This window comes from Fragaria vesca, linkage group LG7 (genome assembly GCF_000184155.1).
Source record: "Fragaria vesca subsp. vesca linkage group LG7, FraVesHawaii_1.0, whole genome shotgun sequence".
NCBI classification, from domain to species: Eukaryota; Viridiplantae; Streptophyta; class Magnoliopsida; order Rosales; family Rosaceae; genus Fragaria; species Fragaria vesca.
The window spans coordinates 21,795,029-21,810,963 of record NC_020497.1 but is presented as its reverse complement, the minus strand read 5'-3'; the positions used below and the strand labels follow the sequence as shown (position 1 = coordinate 21,810,963).

The following is a 15,935-nucleotide window of genomic DNA, read 5'->3' as shown; positions in this document are numbered from 1 at the left end:
CTACTCTCTCTCTCTCTCTCTCTCTCTCTCTCTCTCTCTCTTTCTCTCTCCTCCACCAAACCCGGCGGACCTTTTTTTTCATTTTCAATTTTCCAAAAATAATCCCCGGCTTATTTTTAGGTCGGCGTGATCGGAATATTCTAGAGACGACGATGGTGGAGTTGGAGAAGAATCCTTGGGTGAGTAGTGAGCGACAAATCGACCGAGTTGAAATCGACGGTAAGGATTTGTCCATCATCATGCCGGAGCTTTCGGTTTTGGATAGAGGCGACGCCGGATTCGTCGCTGTGGCGAAGCGGCCGGACGGCGGCGAGAGGTGTAAGACGACGTCGGATTGGAAGCTCGGGGTTGCGGAACGAGCTTTCTCCGCCGCCGGCGCCGCGTTTCTGTCCGCGATTATCGTTAATCCGCTTGATGTAGCCAAGGTGTGCTTTCGGTTTTTGGTTTTTGGTTTCATTTCTGAGCTAATGTAGCATTTGAGAGCTGTTAGTTGTTTATTGAGAGTGTTTTGCTGTTAATATGATACAATGGTGATGCTTTTCGGCCCGATTTTGTGAATAATATTCGAATTTGATGCACCGAATTGGGATGATTTTGTTGAATGTGCTTTTAGTGTTTAGCTTCAGGATTCTTTTCGGTGGATTTGTGGAGTCTTGGCTTTACATTGGACAGTGTTTTCTTACTTTTAATCTTGTTTAACAGACGAGGTTGCAAGCGCAGGCAGCTGGCGTGCCTTACTCGCATCCGCTGAGTAATATCACGAGTCGGATGGCTTTTTTCGGGCCTACCACGGTATGAATGCCATACTTGATGTGTTATGGTTTACCTAGGAATTGAGATTTGTGAATTTATGATGTGGTTGCTTATGTTGTTTTATACTGTGCAATCATATGTGGTTGTTTTATTTGATTATTGTTTAGATGGACATGTCTGGGGTTGTAACATGAGAGGAAATTGGAATGGTGAGATGAAGAGGTTGTGGAAGTGTTTTGGTAGACCATGCTGTTCGATCATGAGAGTGGGTTATACCTTCATAGATTATAATTATAATGATCATGACTAAACTCAAATAACTGAAGTTTCGGTCACTTGAACCGGCTAATAGTTTCAACGTCAGTAGGACTAGAATTTAGGATTGCGGGAAGTTACATATATGCATTGTGCCCAACATATCTAAGTCGTCTATTTCATTGCATCTGCTTGTTGTTTCTTCTTTCTTCATCATGGTTTGGTTGTGTAATACCTATAAATGACACATACTTTTTAATTATATGCTCTATAAGTTTCTTCTGTCATGGCATTTTGGACTTTGATGTTTAACATATTCCTGTTATTTGAGTAAACTGATTGGTCTTACTTTATTTGTGCTCAGCTGTTTGCGGATTTAAGGTGTTCGCCGTCGTGCACACGTGCTGGAATTCATGGTACCGTATCAATATGCCCACCAGATTGTTTTCAGTACAAAGGCACACTAGATGTTTTCGGCAAAATCATTCGGCAGGTTGGTGGGATTGTGTCTAGAATTACTGCTTATTGTGTGTGATAATATACCAATCTTATCTACTGCTTGTCTATCATTCTGAGTAGTAATGTGATATTGCAGGAAGGGTTCGCAAGGTTATGGAGAGGTACAAATGCAGGATTGGCCCTCGCGGTTCCAACAGTAAGTTTCTAAATTGTTCAGATCTAGTTCACTTTCTTCTTTGGTATATTATTGATATGTCATTTATGTGATTCACCATTTTGTTAATCAGGTGGGAATCTATCTACCGTGCTATGACATTTTTCGCAACTGGTTAGAGGAATTCACTGCCCGTCATGCTCCCAGCACAACTGTATATGTTCCTTTAGTTGCTGGCTCTTTGGCACGCTCATTAGCTTGTGCAACTTGCTATCCTATAGAACTTGCTAGAACTCGCATGCAGGTAGGTCGAAAAGCTTATACTGATTCTCTGTGATTTTGTTTTGGTTTCATGAATTAATTTGTTTTGTTGCATTAGAAGTTGTTTCCTATTTGTCTTTTATAATATGCTAAGAGCAGAGTGATGGTGGTTATTCAATTTGTTTATTATTGTTTAATGAATATTATTAGGCATTTAAAGTGATGCAAAATGGTGCAAAGCCTCCTGGTGTCTTGAAAACTCTATTGAATGTTGTCTCTCAAGTCAAGACAACAAGTAATAATGCTGAAAGCAACTGTAAGTCCATTGTTTCTGATGATGATTTGACTTCGGCATGATTTTCTTTTTGAATGGATATCACCCTCATTTTTTCATTGTGATTCCAGTATCACTCCAGAATAACTTTAATCTTCTTTTCCTTGAAACAGTAAGAGGCTATCGTGTCCTCTGGACTGGTATGGGAGCACAACTTGCTCGTGATGTTCCCTACTCTGCAATCTGTTGGGCAACTCTTGAGCCTGTAAGAATTCACTCTCTGATTGTTTTGTCTGCATGGGTGTTACTTGAATCTAACGGTTTTATCCTAAACAGATCAGGAGAAGACTTCTAAATATTGTAGGTGATGAAGCAAATGCGGTCAGTATCTTTGGGGCAAATTTTTCAGCTGGTTTTGTTGCAGGAACCATTGCTGCTGCAGCTACATGTCCATTGGATGTTGCAAAGACCCGAAGACAAATAGAGGTATTTTCTTCAATCCCATTTGAATTTTTTTTTTTGTATCTTTATACATGTCCTGCTTGGAAAGTTTGAAAACCAAGAGTGGTACTATCAGAGTGGCGTCTTTGGTTGATGCAATTTCTTTAGTGATGTTTAATATATTTACTCTGTCTTACTCTATTTTCTTTGGAAAAAATTCAGAACGATCCAGTCAGGCAACTGAAAATGACAACAAGGCAAACACTAATGGAGATTTGGAGGTATACATCTCATCTTAAAAATTTAGTGGAATACATTGTTGTCATTTAGATATGTCAGTAGCATGAGTTAATGATACACCTTATGCTCTATGGCAGGAGTGGAGGACTCAAGGGACTATTCACAGGGGTTGGCCCTCGTGTTGGTCGTGCTGGCCCTTCGGTTGGGATTGTTGTTTCCTTCTATGAAGTCGTGAAGTATGCTCTACATCAACGGCGTGCAACTTCATGACAGAGAGGGTTACTGTGTTCTTTTCTCTCCTGTTTCTGACCCTTCGAAGGTGTTATTCAATGCGGTGTTTGGTAACTTGCTTATGGGAATCATATGCACAAGGAAGGCCACCTACAAATTTTGTAGATACAGTAGATTGAAGATAACAAGTTCTTATCTTTCCTAGGCCTGCAAGTGCAGGATTTAACCTTCTTTCCTACAGTCTTAGGTGTTCTATATGTAGTTGCTCAATGCCGAGCATTTAGATTGTTTCCTTTGGGCAATATTTTTTTCTGAGACCTGATCTCAGTTAATAATTTATGTCTGAAGAGACTAGATGAAATCCTCAATTCAAATTTAATGACAATCCACTTTGTTCTACATTTCATTCAACTCTTAAAGATCAGCTGAGTTTACATTGCGGACCGAAGCACTTATGTTGTTGCTGATGAACTAGTTCTTGAAATGATAAAGCCTCAGCCTATTAAAATCTAGTTTGTTTGAACTGTGATGCAGAGTCCGATTCTTCCTTCATCGTGTATGATTCATTTTGTTTCAGTCTTTCAGAAGTCACTATAGCAATTTTAGACCAAATCACTTACGACCGAAGTCACCGAACCATTTCTTCGGTGATCAATTCAAGTGACCAGGAATTGGGTGTTGTTGATCAATTCAAGTGAAGAAAATAGAAGCAATGAAGGACTTAATGTAGTAATAGTGAGATTGCGTCCAAAACAATGAAATACTCTCTAGCATACACCATTAAAAAATGCTAATCCAATCTGATTTACACTTCGATTACATCACAACCACCCCAAAAAAGCCAGTTATATGGATGTTCTTGCTTTAATATAGAACTCGAAGTCTCGAATCATCGATCGGATGGAGGGTTCAGTGGATCAGATATGTGAGAACCAACGCCAGCAGCATTAGGATGTATGCTATCCCCTGGTCTATTGCCGTGCCTGCAATCACATAGTAAACATTTCCGGCAAGTTAAACATCGATACCGAAATCGAAAATTCGACCAAAACACACAAGCTTAAACATGATTTGGCTCGTAACCAAGCGGGAAGCATCTAAAACAACACCCCTCAAAATTTTCTATAATCAAAATGGTACCATAAGTAATGCAACATAAGTCTACAATTTCTTCTAGTTAAAGAATCAAGCTCCGATCAAGGACTACATAATCGATCCATAATGCTCATTATGATTCAAAATATGAAAGTTTGCCGGTATGAAATGTGCATATTTCACACGTAAAGTGGAGCATTCTACAGAACCAATGTGACAAGTACAAACTCAAAATCCAATCTATTTCAAAAAGTTTCCATTACCGATACATGATATAGAGCCATTTCTTTTTTGTCTAGGAAAAGCAAAGAAAAGCTTACCATCACTTGTCGGAGCCGGAGCCGGAGACAGGCCTGCAGCATTAGACATGGGTAAAACGATGGCAAAAATGAGAGCAAAGATGGCAACCACTCTGTTGAATGATGCAGCATTTACCGCCATTTTGATCCCTTCCTCTCTCCTTATTGTTACGTTATAAGCTCCTCTTCTTGAAAGCAAGAAGAGACTACGCACGTAACGTAGGAAGAGAGAGAGGAAGAAGAAACCGCGCGGACCCTTGAACAATGTCACAGAAGAATGGCGCTCTTTGATTTTTAGAGGTGGAAGGGGTGAGGGGGTTGTGGATGGAAACACCAAAGCTTTTATAGCACCAGAAATGGTGGTTAACCCGCATGTTTAGGGACTCATGAACTCATGCAACCCTTCGTTTTTTTTTTTTTTGTTTTCAGTTTATTACAAAAATGGGTTTTCATGTTCTGTCTTTTTGGTTAGTTCTTGATTGCCAGATAATGCCAGCACGGATTCTCAGTGTCCCTAAATTATGAGTTAAGTGGGCAGTGATTTGTTCTAGTTCACAAACCACCTCTTTTTTTAAGGCAAATGCGAGGTGTACATTCATAGCAGCAACAATAATGAAAGCATGACAGAGTTGATACCAATTTTTGGGGGTCCTGAAATCCCCAATAATATAAGTTGAATATACAGTGTCATATTTCAGTGAGCATGAAGATTGATGGATGCCAAAGAAAAGTTCCATGGAAAAGAGAAAAGATGTAATCAACGGAGGAAACCCATCAGAGCCTATAGCTAACTGTACAACAAAAATACCAATTTAGCATACATAGACATGAGACATTGGTACCTAATTTTTTTTTTATGTTCCTAGTATGTTTTATATACAAATCTCCAACTAAGAAGATACACACTAGGCAGCCAAAATGGAAACCTGCTCTCATCTCTGATAGCCTTCCAGCAGAGGTTGTGGGTTATACATACATGTCATTAGAGGTAAATTGCTTGCACCGTCAAGAAGGCAGAAAGAGAGGATCCTCTTTGTTTTTGTAGATCTCAAACAGTTGCTTAGAGTAACGTGTCGCTAATGTTCTACATATTTCAATGGCTTCGGGGTCATGCTCCTCCAACTCCTCCACAGTTATATTCAGATCACCATTTGGGTCTCCACCAGTAAGAATTTCAGCCAACTTAGAGCCCCTGCCAAAAGGGGAAGAACCAGCAATTAGCAAAGATTATAGTCCGAGAAAGGCAAAGAACGCTATTATATAGTCCAAATATCACTGATTAACATTTCGACAATAAACAACGAACATGTTCCCAAAAGTATGTGTTCATCGTACCTGGGGGCGTCAACCTTGCTAAAGCCACGAGAATTGTAGCACAAAGTCCCCCTACTAAGTTTTTCCCCAGAAGTTTGCTGTCTATAAAGAGCACATACAGCTCTCATGCACAGCTCTGGATCCTTACCAAATGCAGCAAGCATGTCTGCCTCGTATTCCCACTTTGTGTTGTGATCTTTGTTCCTTTGTAATATTGATAGAGCATTCTCAAAGTTCACATCATCATCTGACACACTATTTGACTCACTAGAAGCAGCATTACTTTCTGAAACATCAGAGCTGTTCACAATAAACCCACCCAAGCTCTCACCTTCACTCTCCGATTCAACCTCTTCAGGTTCATCTTCTTCAACATCCTTGTTTGGTCCTCGATAATTTTTAGTTTCACTAGTCTGACTTGAATTCCATTGTGCCTGATCTGTTTCCCCACATTTTCTCAACCTACCTAGGCGCCGCTTTGGAAAGGTAAAACTAGCATCATCAATCGCAGAAGCAGTAGCAGTCTCTAAGTTGCCATTCACATCAGATCCTACTTGATCATGTTTTCTTTCCTGAAGATACATTCTCTTGACTGAACTGATAGGAATATTATCATCACTACTTTCAGAGTCACTGGTCACAACATTAGAAGCTCGTTTTCTTTTGGGTGTTGAAAAAGCCAGTAATTTCTCATTGTAACTATCCACATCTTCTTGATCATTATGTTCAGTATGTGCCTGCTTTAAAATGCTTTTGGTAGCCAAATCTCCTATTACAGAATCATATGAAATGAAGAACTTTCTGCTTCCAGGATTATCAGTAGCCAACACTCTTTCGTTATCAGCAATAAGTTCATCATCACTGTCACTGATATCAATGACACTATGAGAGTAAGGTCTGTTACCACATGGCGTACATGGAGCTATCTTCTTGCACGGACTTCTATCGTCCTTGAATTCCAGCTGTTTTCTTGCTTGACTAACTTTACCATATTCCATACCAGATCTCTTTCTTTCCTTAGTACCATCGCGATGCTCATTAAGTGTGATGTTAGGAGGTGTACCTGCCAAAACCAAGGTAATCAGAAGAGACATCATTTTTTTGGCACATATAGTCTAAATGAGATAGCTTCCAGTATCATGACAATTTGTGTTAAGATTTACATCAATTAAGAACTAAAGATTACACAGAAAGCATGTTCTCCTTTCAAGAACACCAAAGATACTAACATAGGAGATGCCAGGTGCCACATACTCAAAAACCCAACAGTTATACTCATCTAGACTTTTGTCCAAAATTTGATAATAACACAAACACTACGATATTTTCTAGTACAAATTTGTTCCAGACATGAGGGGACAAGACACCGATTAAAATAAATAATGAAGTAATCTAGTTCACAAGTAACTTATACCTGCTGCTTGCAGATGGCAGATCCCTTTACCAGGGGAGTTATATTTAGAGCTAAGATCGACTACATTCACAGCTATATCTTTGCTCCTCGAACTTTCCATGCCAACTCCAACCTTCAACCCATCCTCAGGTCTCATCCTTTCATTCGGTTCTGTTCCCCTGCTCGCTTCAACGGAATCCCCAGTTAACTTCAACGCCCACATTTCCAACTCTTCAAACTTTCGCTTCCAAGCCTCGACCTCACTTTCAGCTTTCTTCTTCTCACACTCCAACACCTCGCTCTCAACCATAAGCTGAAACACCCTATCTTCCTCCACATTACCCTCATCCAGATCAACAACTATCTCCATCCGATTCTCCAACTTCCTCTTCTCATCTCCACCACCATTACCTTGCTCCTTAATTTCACCACTCCTTCTCTTCAATGCCCTAATCTCTTCTTCCATCGCAAGCTTTTCGCTTTCCAAAGCCCGAAACTTAACCTCAAGAGCTTCATACTCACTCTTTCTCTTCACAATCTCCAACTCCAACTCCCCACATCTCTCTTCAGCTCTCCTCCTCCTATTTTCTACTTCACTAACCCCACAACCTTCCACTACCTCCATTTTCCCCTAAACCCAGTTCAAAACAGAACCCTACTCTCTAATCAGTCCAATCTCTAACATCAAGCATTTCAAAAACCCTAGCAATTTCACATTTCAATATCACCTGAAAGATTCACTATTTACCCAAAAAAAAAAAATTCAACCAAATCAGTAAAAGCATCAATCTTTACGTCAAAAAGAGAAGAATTACACTCATTCTTTTCTGGGTAACCAACCAAAGAAGCAGAAACTTACAGCGGAAAGATCCACCGCCGCCTCAAAACGTCGCCGTTTCAGTCGTGTCAAGGGTTTCACTGAACATCACAATTTGGGAGCCAAACTTCACCGCCGTGTTTCGTTATATATAACCTGCGAAAACCGCCACGTGTCAGCCATGTGCCTCGAAATTCCAAAACGCTGCGTTTTGGATAGAGGATAACTATACCACCGAAAACTCGGTATTGCCCCCGGTATCCGATTTATTGACTGATACGTATCCGGGCGTATAGGATGCGTATCAGACATTTTCCTGCCGTTTTATGCCGTATTCTGTTGAGATATCAATCCCATATTGAGAATATGGGACCTTGTCTGTACATGTATAAGGGTTTAAGCCACTCCACCTATTGCCAATTGGTTTTAGATGTGAACCCCAAACTACTTTATCATGGTATCAGACTATCAGACCGGGTTATTTATGTCCACTTGTGAAGCCCAATGACCACACGAACTCAACGTCACCCAAACGTTGTCTAAGTGTTAGGCTTGAAAATTCGTCACACGTGCGGGGGCGTGTTGAGATATCAATCCCACGTCGGGAATATAAGATATTGTCTGTGAGTTTATAAGAGTTTGGGCCACTCCACCCATTGTCTATTAGTTTTGGATGTGAACCCGAGAAAGAAATCTTATCCCACAGAAAACGGGGTACAAGTTGGTATGGCCGGAAAAGGTCCTATACGGCTGGATACGTATCCGTCAATAAATTGGATACGGGGGGCAGTATTGACTTTACGCTAAGTCAGTTGATATTTCACTACGCGCCTCCTTCGGATTTTCCATCACAGAACGAAAAAATGCTCAACCTTTTCCGGCGATGCTCCGTTTTCACGAATCGGGCGGGTCTAGTTTCGTCGATTCGGGTCGGGTTAATGGGTAATGTGGAGCCCCGAAGAGGGTTTTTCTCGAACTCGGAGGATTCGGAGCTGGAGGAGTTGATGGAGTACATGGACTCACTGAAGAACTACGAGAAATCGGGGGTTCCGGTCGGGGCGGGTACGGATTCCGATGATGGGTTCGATCTGGGTCGGATGAGAAGGTTGATGGAGCTTCTGGGTAGTCCTCAGTTTAAGTTCAAGGTTCGAACTTTATCTCTAATTTTTCAAATGATTGAGGGTTTAGGGTTTATGTGTTAAAATGTTGAAAGTTATAGCCTTTTGAGTTTTTGATTGCTCAAAGTGCTTTACTTGCTTAAGACACAAGAAATTTTTGGATGATATGAACTAGTTAGTAAAAGTTTTTTTTTTGTTTTTGTTTTGTTTTGTTTTGTTTTGTGTGTGTGTGTGTGGAGTTTAAGTGTGTTAAAGGAAATGGAATTAACTAGCATGACAGCAATTATAGGCTGTTCACATTGCCGGAACGAAAGGGAAAGGATCAACAGCTGCATTTCTGTGCAACATTTTGAGGGCAGAAGGGTATTCAGTTGGGTGTTATACTAGGTATGGTTCATTCCCTTTATGGCTGTGTTGTTATTACTATTTGTGTTTGTTTTTGTTCTGAGAAGTGGTTTCATTTTACGTGTATGCAGCCCACATATTCGAACGATCAGGGAGCGAATGACTTTGGGAAGGTCTGGTGAGCCGGTGTCAGCTAAGGCTTTGAGTTCTGTTTTTCAAGAGAATAAGGAGAATTTGGATCGTGCAATTGAAGTTGAAAATGGATGTATTAGTCACTTTGAGGTAAACCCTGTGTATGTTATGTTTAAAAGTAGTTGAGAAATTGTGTATGCAGAAGTTATATTCGGATATTATCAACTAGAATTCAGTGTTCAGCATTTGTATAGTTTTGTTGATGTAGTAACTAATTCGGATTTTTTAGGTTCTTACTGCCCTGGCATTCACTCTATTTGCTAAAGAGAAGGTTGATATTGCAGTGATTGAGGTTATTCACTTTACCTTCTGAAATATTTGGCCATCTATTTTCTTTTCATATACAAATTGGTAGAAGGAAGCAAAGAAAGGGAAAAGGTTACGATCGTACTAAGTTTATTAACCTTAAATGAACAGGCTGGGTTGGGGGGTGCACGGGATGCAACTAATGTCATTCCTAGCTCTGCACTTGCCACATCGATCATTACTACAATAGGTGAGGAACATTTGGCTGCACTTGGAGGTTCTTTGGAAAGTATTGCAATGGCGAAGTCTGGAATCATGAAACATGGCTGCCCAGTAAGGTGGTTCTGACTTAGAGTTTCTTGTAATAGTTAATGTCATGCGCACATAAGCTAATAGCTATGCACTGTCTTCCATCTAACCTACTCGTATCTCCCAAATCCTGTTACAAATATCATAATTCCCTAGGTAGGTCATATTAAATGATTGTACGTAGTCATATAATCTGTATCCCTCTGTCATCATTCTCATTATCTCAAGTTCAAATCGCTGCTTATTTGTCATTAGACTGCTGTTGTGAACTGTAGGATACCGACTCTTATTTTGTTCATGTTCTTTTTAATTCTATTTTTTCTTGACACTTTGAGTGGTATATATTTCAGGTGGTTTTGGGCGGTCCATTTCTTCCACATATTGAGTGCATTCTTCGTGATAAAGCACTGCTGACGAGTTCTCCTGTACTATTAGCATCAGATACAAGAAACAGAAGCATGATACATGGTTTTAGCATGCACAATGGTAGACCCTTCCAATCTTGTGATATAGTAATACAACTTGAGAGGGACATAAAACTGGTATGCTTTTGAGCTAAGAATATGTCGTATCTCTCATTTCATATTGGAGTGTGTTTTAGAAATGGTCATTACTTCAGTTGTTTAGAGTTTTGTAATGACTTATAGTTGTGGTGTTTTCGCAGTCTGTTGAATTATTGGATTTGAAACTATACATGCTTGGATGTCACCAACTTCAGAATGCTGCAACTGCTACTTGTGCAGCACTATGTCTCCGAAACTTAGGTTAGTGATTTACTTTTGACTCTGCTCATTAGATCTTCAACGTAATAATACTAGAAACTCACAGGTTTTCTCTTTTTTAGTTTCCTTTGATGTAGTCTATTAATTTGCTTCAACATAGGAATCTGTTTAACGAGTTGTTCTTTTTAAATCACACCTTCAATGACTACTTTGTGTAGTATATAGGATAGATTGCTTGTTGCATACATGCAGTTTTGCTGGTTCACTACTTAAAGCATTCTTTAACATAGTCAATTTTGAGTCAACTTTCTCTATTTTTTATCCATGTTACCTGAGTTCAGAGTCATTTGCTGTTATTGTACACAATTGGTAGAATTACCCAGCTTGTTTTATTTGATCATGTTCTTTTAGTTTAACCACCTAATGCTTCGATGTTTCCTTCAGGATGGAGAATTTCAGATGCATCCATTAGAAGTGGTTTACAGCAGACACACCTTCTTGGAAGAAGTCAATTTCTAACATCTGAAGAAGCTGAGGCATTGGGATTATCTGGAGCAACAATATTGCTTGATGGAGGTCTGTTTTCCATTGAATGTTATTGTACATTTCACATCTATGAATTATATATTGTATATACCAACAACAACAAAAACAGAAAAATATGTGTACAGGATATATAAGGGTATTATTGATCAAGGAATTTCAACATAAATGGTCATTTTAATTTTCTTATTGTGGATGTATTATTGATGTACCAACATATAACAACATTGCTAATAGTTTCCAAAATACTCTTCAGCCCACACCAAAGAATCCGCTAAGGCGCTGATGGATACTATAAAGATGATTTTCCCAGAGTCGCGATTGACTGTTGTGGTTGCAATGGCAAACGACAAAGATCATCTAGGCTTTGCAAGAGAGTTTCTTTCAGGTCCAGTTACTACTTAGTTATTTTTTTGCAATACTCCCCTTGTGTCGTAATTTTCAATGTGCGCGAGATAGAAGATTTTACCTTCATATACAGATATTAGGATGGCATACACAATCTCTAACGCACTTGGCCGCTTCTCTTCAGGTGGGCATCTAGAGGGTGTTATTTGTACAGAAGCTAACATTGCTGGGGGAAAATCTCGGACAACTGCAGCATCCATGCTAAGAAATTGCTGGATCCAAGCTTCCAAAGAATTGGGTCTAGATATTGATCATGATCAAATGACAGATTGTCAAGACTTTTCAATGGACCAATTAGTTGGCTTAAGCACCTCAGAAAAGAGACCATTGTTGGCTGCTGTGCCTTCATTTCAGGATTCCCTGAAGATTGCAAATCAGATTTTCCGAGGAAGAACTAGGGATCAATCTCATATTACAGTAATTACTGGCTCTCTACATGTAGTTTCATTGACATTAGCTACCCTCAATGGTTAATGCTTTCACTTTTGTCACTGTGAACCAGCCCAGTAAGATTTGAATTCTATTTTTGCTTTCAATCCTTGCTTTACAGTTCCTACTCGTCAAAAGCTTTTAGATTGTGTTTACAACGCATGCATGCAGAGATATTGCCACAGGAGGACCACATTTTCATCCCATCAACTGCACCACGCTATCTTGTTAATAAATTTTCATCATATGCTTCTCTTTGTCGAATCCTTTTGTGCAGGCAGGCCCAGAAAATTACTATTCTGCAGCATGCATGACGATTTTCATTGGGCTCTTTATTTATAATTGAAACTTTGCATTATACATGCTAATGGCATGCACACAATCATAGCGTTTGGAAGGAGAGGACCACATATATTCCAGATTATTCACAGTTGAGTAGTCTGGAATTTTTCTTCAATCCAGAATTATTTCTTGAATCCCTTTTGCATGCCCCAGTTTAAATTATTGTGCAGGCAAGGATGAGACTCTTCATTTGGCTTATTTGCTTTATTTTGCTCTTTATTGGAATGGGCCGGGTTCTTCTGATCCATCAGTCTGCTGCATGTGTCAAAACTTTTAATCTCAGCAACTTAAATGTACTTGTATTGTGATGGATGAAATGAGTAAGTTCTCAGATTTTAATGCCCAGTTGCCCACGAATATCAAGCAAGTGTAACTATTGGGATGGTAAAAGTGTAAAACAAAACGATTATGACTCTTTCCAAATTCAACCTCCCATATTCATGGTGAAAACTCGTGCATGATTCAATTCCACGGGAGGAATGCAAAGGATAACGGAAACGTTACTATATTCCGAATTGAGATCTACGACGACACTGGAACTGGATCATTATGCTGGGAAGTAGAACTGTATGTAGAAGGCTGCATGCTGTTGTTAACGACATTCTGGCGTAGAACAGCTTGGAGCCAAGCTCCGAAAGTCGGCAAGTCGGCATCAAATGACCTACAACCCCTGCATATTTCCCCTTCTCAGTCGTCGCCATCGCAGAAAACACAAAGAAAGCTCTCATGATGATTCGAACTCGTTTTGTTTTGTATAGAAATAACAGAGGCAACAAACCAACAATGGCATTCAAGACTCATCTTTCTTTTTCAGGGTTGATTGGATGTTTTAACACCAATGGAGGAATCCATCCCCACATGCCTTCAATATCATATTTGAATCTCATGTCAGACTCAACTTTGTAAGCCATATATATGCATTTTTCTTAATAGTTCGCTGTTCATCTTCAGTATATTGTAGAAAACGTTTAGCTCAAGATCGAGCCTCAAATTGAACGATCGAGAAAACGAAGACAATGATAGATCTATCGTACCATGCATTGTTGATTCAAATATATTTTGCAAGCAAAACAAAAGATTATACTTTTTTTTTTCTTAGAATAATAGCTTGCTGAAAAATTGTGTTACCCTACTCCTTACTGAAAATTTTGGTGCCCTAGCTAATAACTCTTATTGTGTACCGCGATCCAGTAGGTTGTATTGCAGCTCGTTATAAATTAGTTTGTCTCAAAATCATCAATACCAGTACGTCATTCTTAAGTGTCTTTATGCATGCAGCAACAAGAGAGCTAGATAGACTGATGAGGATGGTTTCTCAAACATGTATTCATCATAGACTTGTATGAGTATCAATATATAAAGCTGGGAATTTCAGATTTGCATGCTAAACTATTATATGATATGGCATCCGGCCATCTCATCGATTTCAATTAGTATAGAAGATGAACCATAGGAATTAAGAGTGTAAGGGCAAATTATAATAATTAGGTCCTCGATATTTTATCAACTTGAACATTTGAAGAATTCGAGTTTTGTCGAATGAAGATCGGAACGATGAATTTGATTTCCCCAAAGTTTGAGAGCTCGCGATTGATTTGGTTGCATCATTTCAAGAAGTAATTTTTCTAAAGACTTGTATGATATGCAGAAGTCACAGAACTAATTTGCTACATACATGATCGAATTTGAAAACCCTAGTATTTTCAATTAAGAGAACGAGTAGCATGGGAAAAGGGAGCTGCACCAAAATTTGGCTCCCAACGTACGGTGAAGGGTCAGAGAGACGGGACATGTCGACCTCCCAAACTATTTTAGGGAACGGGACACCAAATCTAATTCCATATATATATATTTGCATTGTATTGCAAAATTGCATATTTCATTGCACAGAATCGAAGATTAATTCAAGGTCCCACGTTGCTACGTCTGAATTCCGACATATCCATCGGATGGTGACCCACATCAACTCCCTCCCAACAGGTTCGTACTATACCAGTTTATCTCCCGGAGATCTCGATCGAACTTCTTTCTTCAACATGCAGCACTGTTACCGGCACCGAGAAAATGGGGGGTTTTAAGTTATAAACTTCCTCATAACGCCGGTCTTGAGAGTATGGAGGTCTTCGGCGGACGGAGCTAGACCTGTTGCCGATGCACCGCTTGTGCGTGCTGCATCGACCAGGGCGGCCCTGCAGTAACCATGATGATGCTGACGACGAGATCATGGATCAAACAGGATCACTCAGAAAACGAAAGAAAAGGAAAAGAAAATTAATAAGGTTGGAGCTGTCATAAAGTCTGTCTCAGACATTTCGTGGGTGGTATTGAATGAGGTTTGCAGATTTGGAAGTGAATCAAGTTTGAGAAGAAGAGCTAGGTCCCAATGTATTTACTCTTAGCTATGGCGCTAGCAATTTTCATTTACTTTGTTTTTAAATTTTTATTTTTTTATTTTTGTCCCAACACATCATTCTCATTCATTGATCTGTGAAGGCTATAAATGATCAACAGTCGTAATAGTTCCGATCTCTCTCATTCATTTACTTGTGTACAAAACCAGAACTGCGCGCATAGATCTGGCTGAATCTATATGTGATACCTACCCAGAAAACCAGGCTTTTGTTTCTCATCAGAGAATTGAGCATGGAAATATGAAAGAATAGTGCTGCGTCTAGGGGATCTATGCATGTATATGTTTGGTACTGTTAAGGTGTTAATGAGATAAATGCCAACCCGAAGTGATTTAAAGCACTAGGGTTTATGCTGAGAACATTAAAGCTAGAAGAAACATTGAGTTGAATTATTGTAAATAGCGAGGCAGCTAGTGATATCAGAGTTTGTGGAATTCTACGATCGTATAGGCATGCAGTCTGGTGTAGATTCTAGCTAGAAAGCTACCAGCCTAAGATCAGCAGTGGCTGGGTTTTCTGTCATATATGCATATAAGAATTGCAGACTTGTATAGACAATTATTAGAGGATCGAGTAGACTGTGTTCGTTGTGGATGAAAGTTAATCGGGTAGGGTGCTCATAGTTTGGTTCCAGAACTTCAAACCTTAGTGGCGCATGGTTGTATAGTTTGGTCACCGGTGTAGTTTGGTGAAGTTTTACAGGGAAAATTCTACAATCTGCTAATGCATGTGTGATGTATCAACTTTGTAAATTGAGTCCTCAAACCAGTAGTATTAATCCTCGAATGTGGTAATATGATTCCTTAAAGTTGTAAAATTTTATAGTTACAACATTAGTAATTATATGTCCTTACAGTACGTGGTAATTAAAATGTGTGCTTAAA

At 39.4% G+C, this 15,935-nt stretch overlaps 4 protein-coding genes across 4 annotated transcripts in view; 2 read left to right on the top strand and 2 right to left on the bottom strand.

Annotated features, from left to right (window-relative positions):
• LOC101296715 (mitochondrial substrate carrier family protein H-like) overlaps positions 1 to 3,514 on the top strand; it is a 3,619-nt gene extending 105 nt beyond the window's left edge. Inside the window, exons 2-11 of the mRNA XM_004307966.1 lie at positions 121 to 425; positions 703 to 792; positions 1,373 to 1,501; positions 1,604 to 1,663; positions 1,755 to 1,925; positions 2,093 to 2,198; positions 2,330 to 2,421; positions 2,493 to 2,642; positions 2,820 to 2,878; positions 2,975 to 3,514. Coding sequence (XP_004308014.1) covers positions 153 to 425; positions 703 to 792; positions 1,373 to 1,501; positions 1,604 to 1,663; positions 1,755 to 1,925; positions 2,093 to 2,198; positions 2,330 to 2,421; positions 2,493 to 2,642; positions 2,820 to 2,878; positions 2,975 to 3,107 — 1,263 coding nt within the window. The 5' untranslated portion in view covers positions 121 to 152 and the 3' untranslated portion in view covers positions 3,108 to 3,514. The remainder of the gene's footprint in view (positions 1 to 120; positions 426 to 702; positions 793 to 1,372; positions 1,502 to 1,603; positions 1,664 to 1,754; positions 1,926 to 2,092; positions 2,199 to 2,329; positions 2,422 to 2,492; positions 2,643 to 2,819; positions 2,879 to 2,974) is intronic.
• Positions 3,515 to 3,764: 250 nt separating this feature from the next.
• Positions 3,765 to 4,756, bottom strand: LOC101296430 (arabinogalactan peptide 20-like). The gene is made up of 2 exons (XM_004307965.1): positions 4,484 to 4,756; positions 3,765 to 4,051 (listed from the first exon to the last, which is right to left on the bottom strand). Exons 1-2 carry the CDS (start codon positions 4,602 to 4,604, stop codon positions 3,978 to 3,980), a joined length of 195 nt encoding a protein of 64 aa, XP_004308013.1. The 5' UTR covers positions 4,605 to 4,756; the 3' UTR covers positions 3,765 to 3,977.
• A 337-nt stretch (positions 4,757 to 5,093) lies between these two features.
• LOC101296147 lies at positions 5,094 to 7,908 on the bottom strand. Its single transcript, XM_004307964.1, has 3 exons — positions 7,191 to 7,908; positions 5,798 to 6,839; positions 5,094 to 5,654 (listed from the first exon to the last, which is right to left on the bottom strand). Exons 1-3 carry the CDS (start codon positions 7,792 to 7,794, stop codon positions 5,468 to 5,470), a joined length of 1,833 nt encoding a protein of 610 aa, XP_004308012.1. The 5' UTR covers positions 7,795 to 7,908; the 3' UTR covers positions 5,094 to 5,467.
• A 931-nt stretch (positions 7,909 to 8,839) lies between these two features.
• On the top strand, positions 8,840 to 12,488 carry LOC101295861 (folylpolyglutamate synthase-like). The gene is made up of 10 exons (XM_004307963.1): positions 8,840 to 9,131; positions 9,394 to 9,491; positions 9,581 to 9,731; positions 9,871 to 9,933; positions 10,059 to 10,220; positions 10,547 to 10,738; positions 10,861 to 10,960; positions 11,363 to 11,494; positions 11,718 to 11,849; positions 11,994 to 12,488. Exons 1-10 carry the CDS (start codon positions 8,850 to 8,852, stop codon positions 12,341 to 12,343), a joined length of 1,662 nt encoding a protein of 553 aa, XP_004308011.1. The 5' UTR covers positions 8,840 to 8,849; the 3' UTR covers positions 12,344 to 12,488.
• The last annotated feature ends 3,447 nt before the right edge of the window (positions 12,489 to 15,935 follow it).

Excerpts from the sequence above, each read along its gene's own strand:
- LOC101296147 (XM_004307964.1), bottom strand. The coding sequence starts at position 7,794 with ATGGAGGTAGTGGAAGGTTGTGGGGTTAGTGAAGTAGAAAATAGGAGG. Across the intron at positions 6,840-7,190 it reads CTGCCATCTGCAAGCAGCAG|GTACACCTCCTAACATCACA; the intron begins GTATAAGTTACT and ends TGGTTTTGGCAG. Across the intron at positions 5,655-5,797 it reads AGCAAGGTTGACGCCCCCAG|GGGCTCTAAGTTGGCTGAAA; the intron begins GTACGATGAACA and ends CCCTTTTGGCAG.
- LOC101295861 (XM_004307963.1), top strand. The coding sequence starts at position 8,850 with ATGCTCAACCTTTTCCGGCGATGCTCCGTTTTCACGAATCGGGCGGGT. Across the intron at positions 9,132-9,393 it reads GTCCTCAGTTTAAGTTCAAG|GCTGTTCACATTGCCGGAAC; the intron begins GTTCGAACTTTA and ends CAGCAATTATAG. Across the intron at positions 9,492-9,580 it reads TCAGTTGGGTGTTATACTAG|CCCACATATTCGAACGATCA; the intron begins GTATGGTTCATT and ends ACGTGTATGCAG.
- LOC101296430 (XM_004307965.1), bottom strand. The coding sequence starts at position 4,604 with ATGGCGGTAAATGCTGCATCATTCAACAGAGTGGTTGCCATCTTTGCT. Across the intron at positions 4,052-4,483 it reads TCCGGCTCCGACAAGTGATG|GCACGGCAATAGACCAGGGG; the intron begins GTAAGCTTTTCT and ends ATGTGATTGCAG.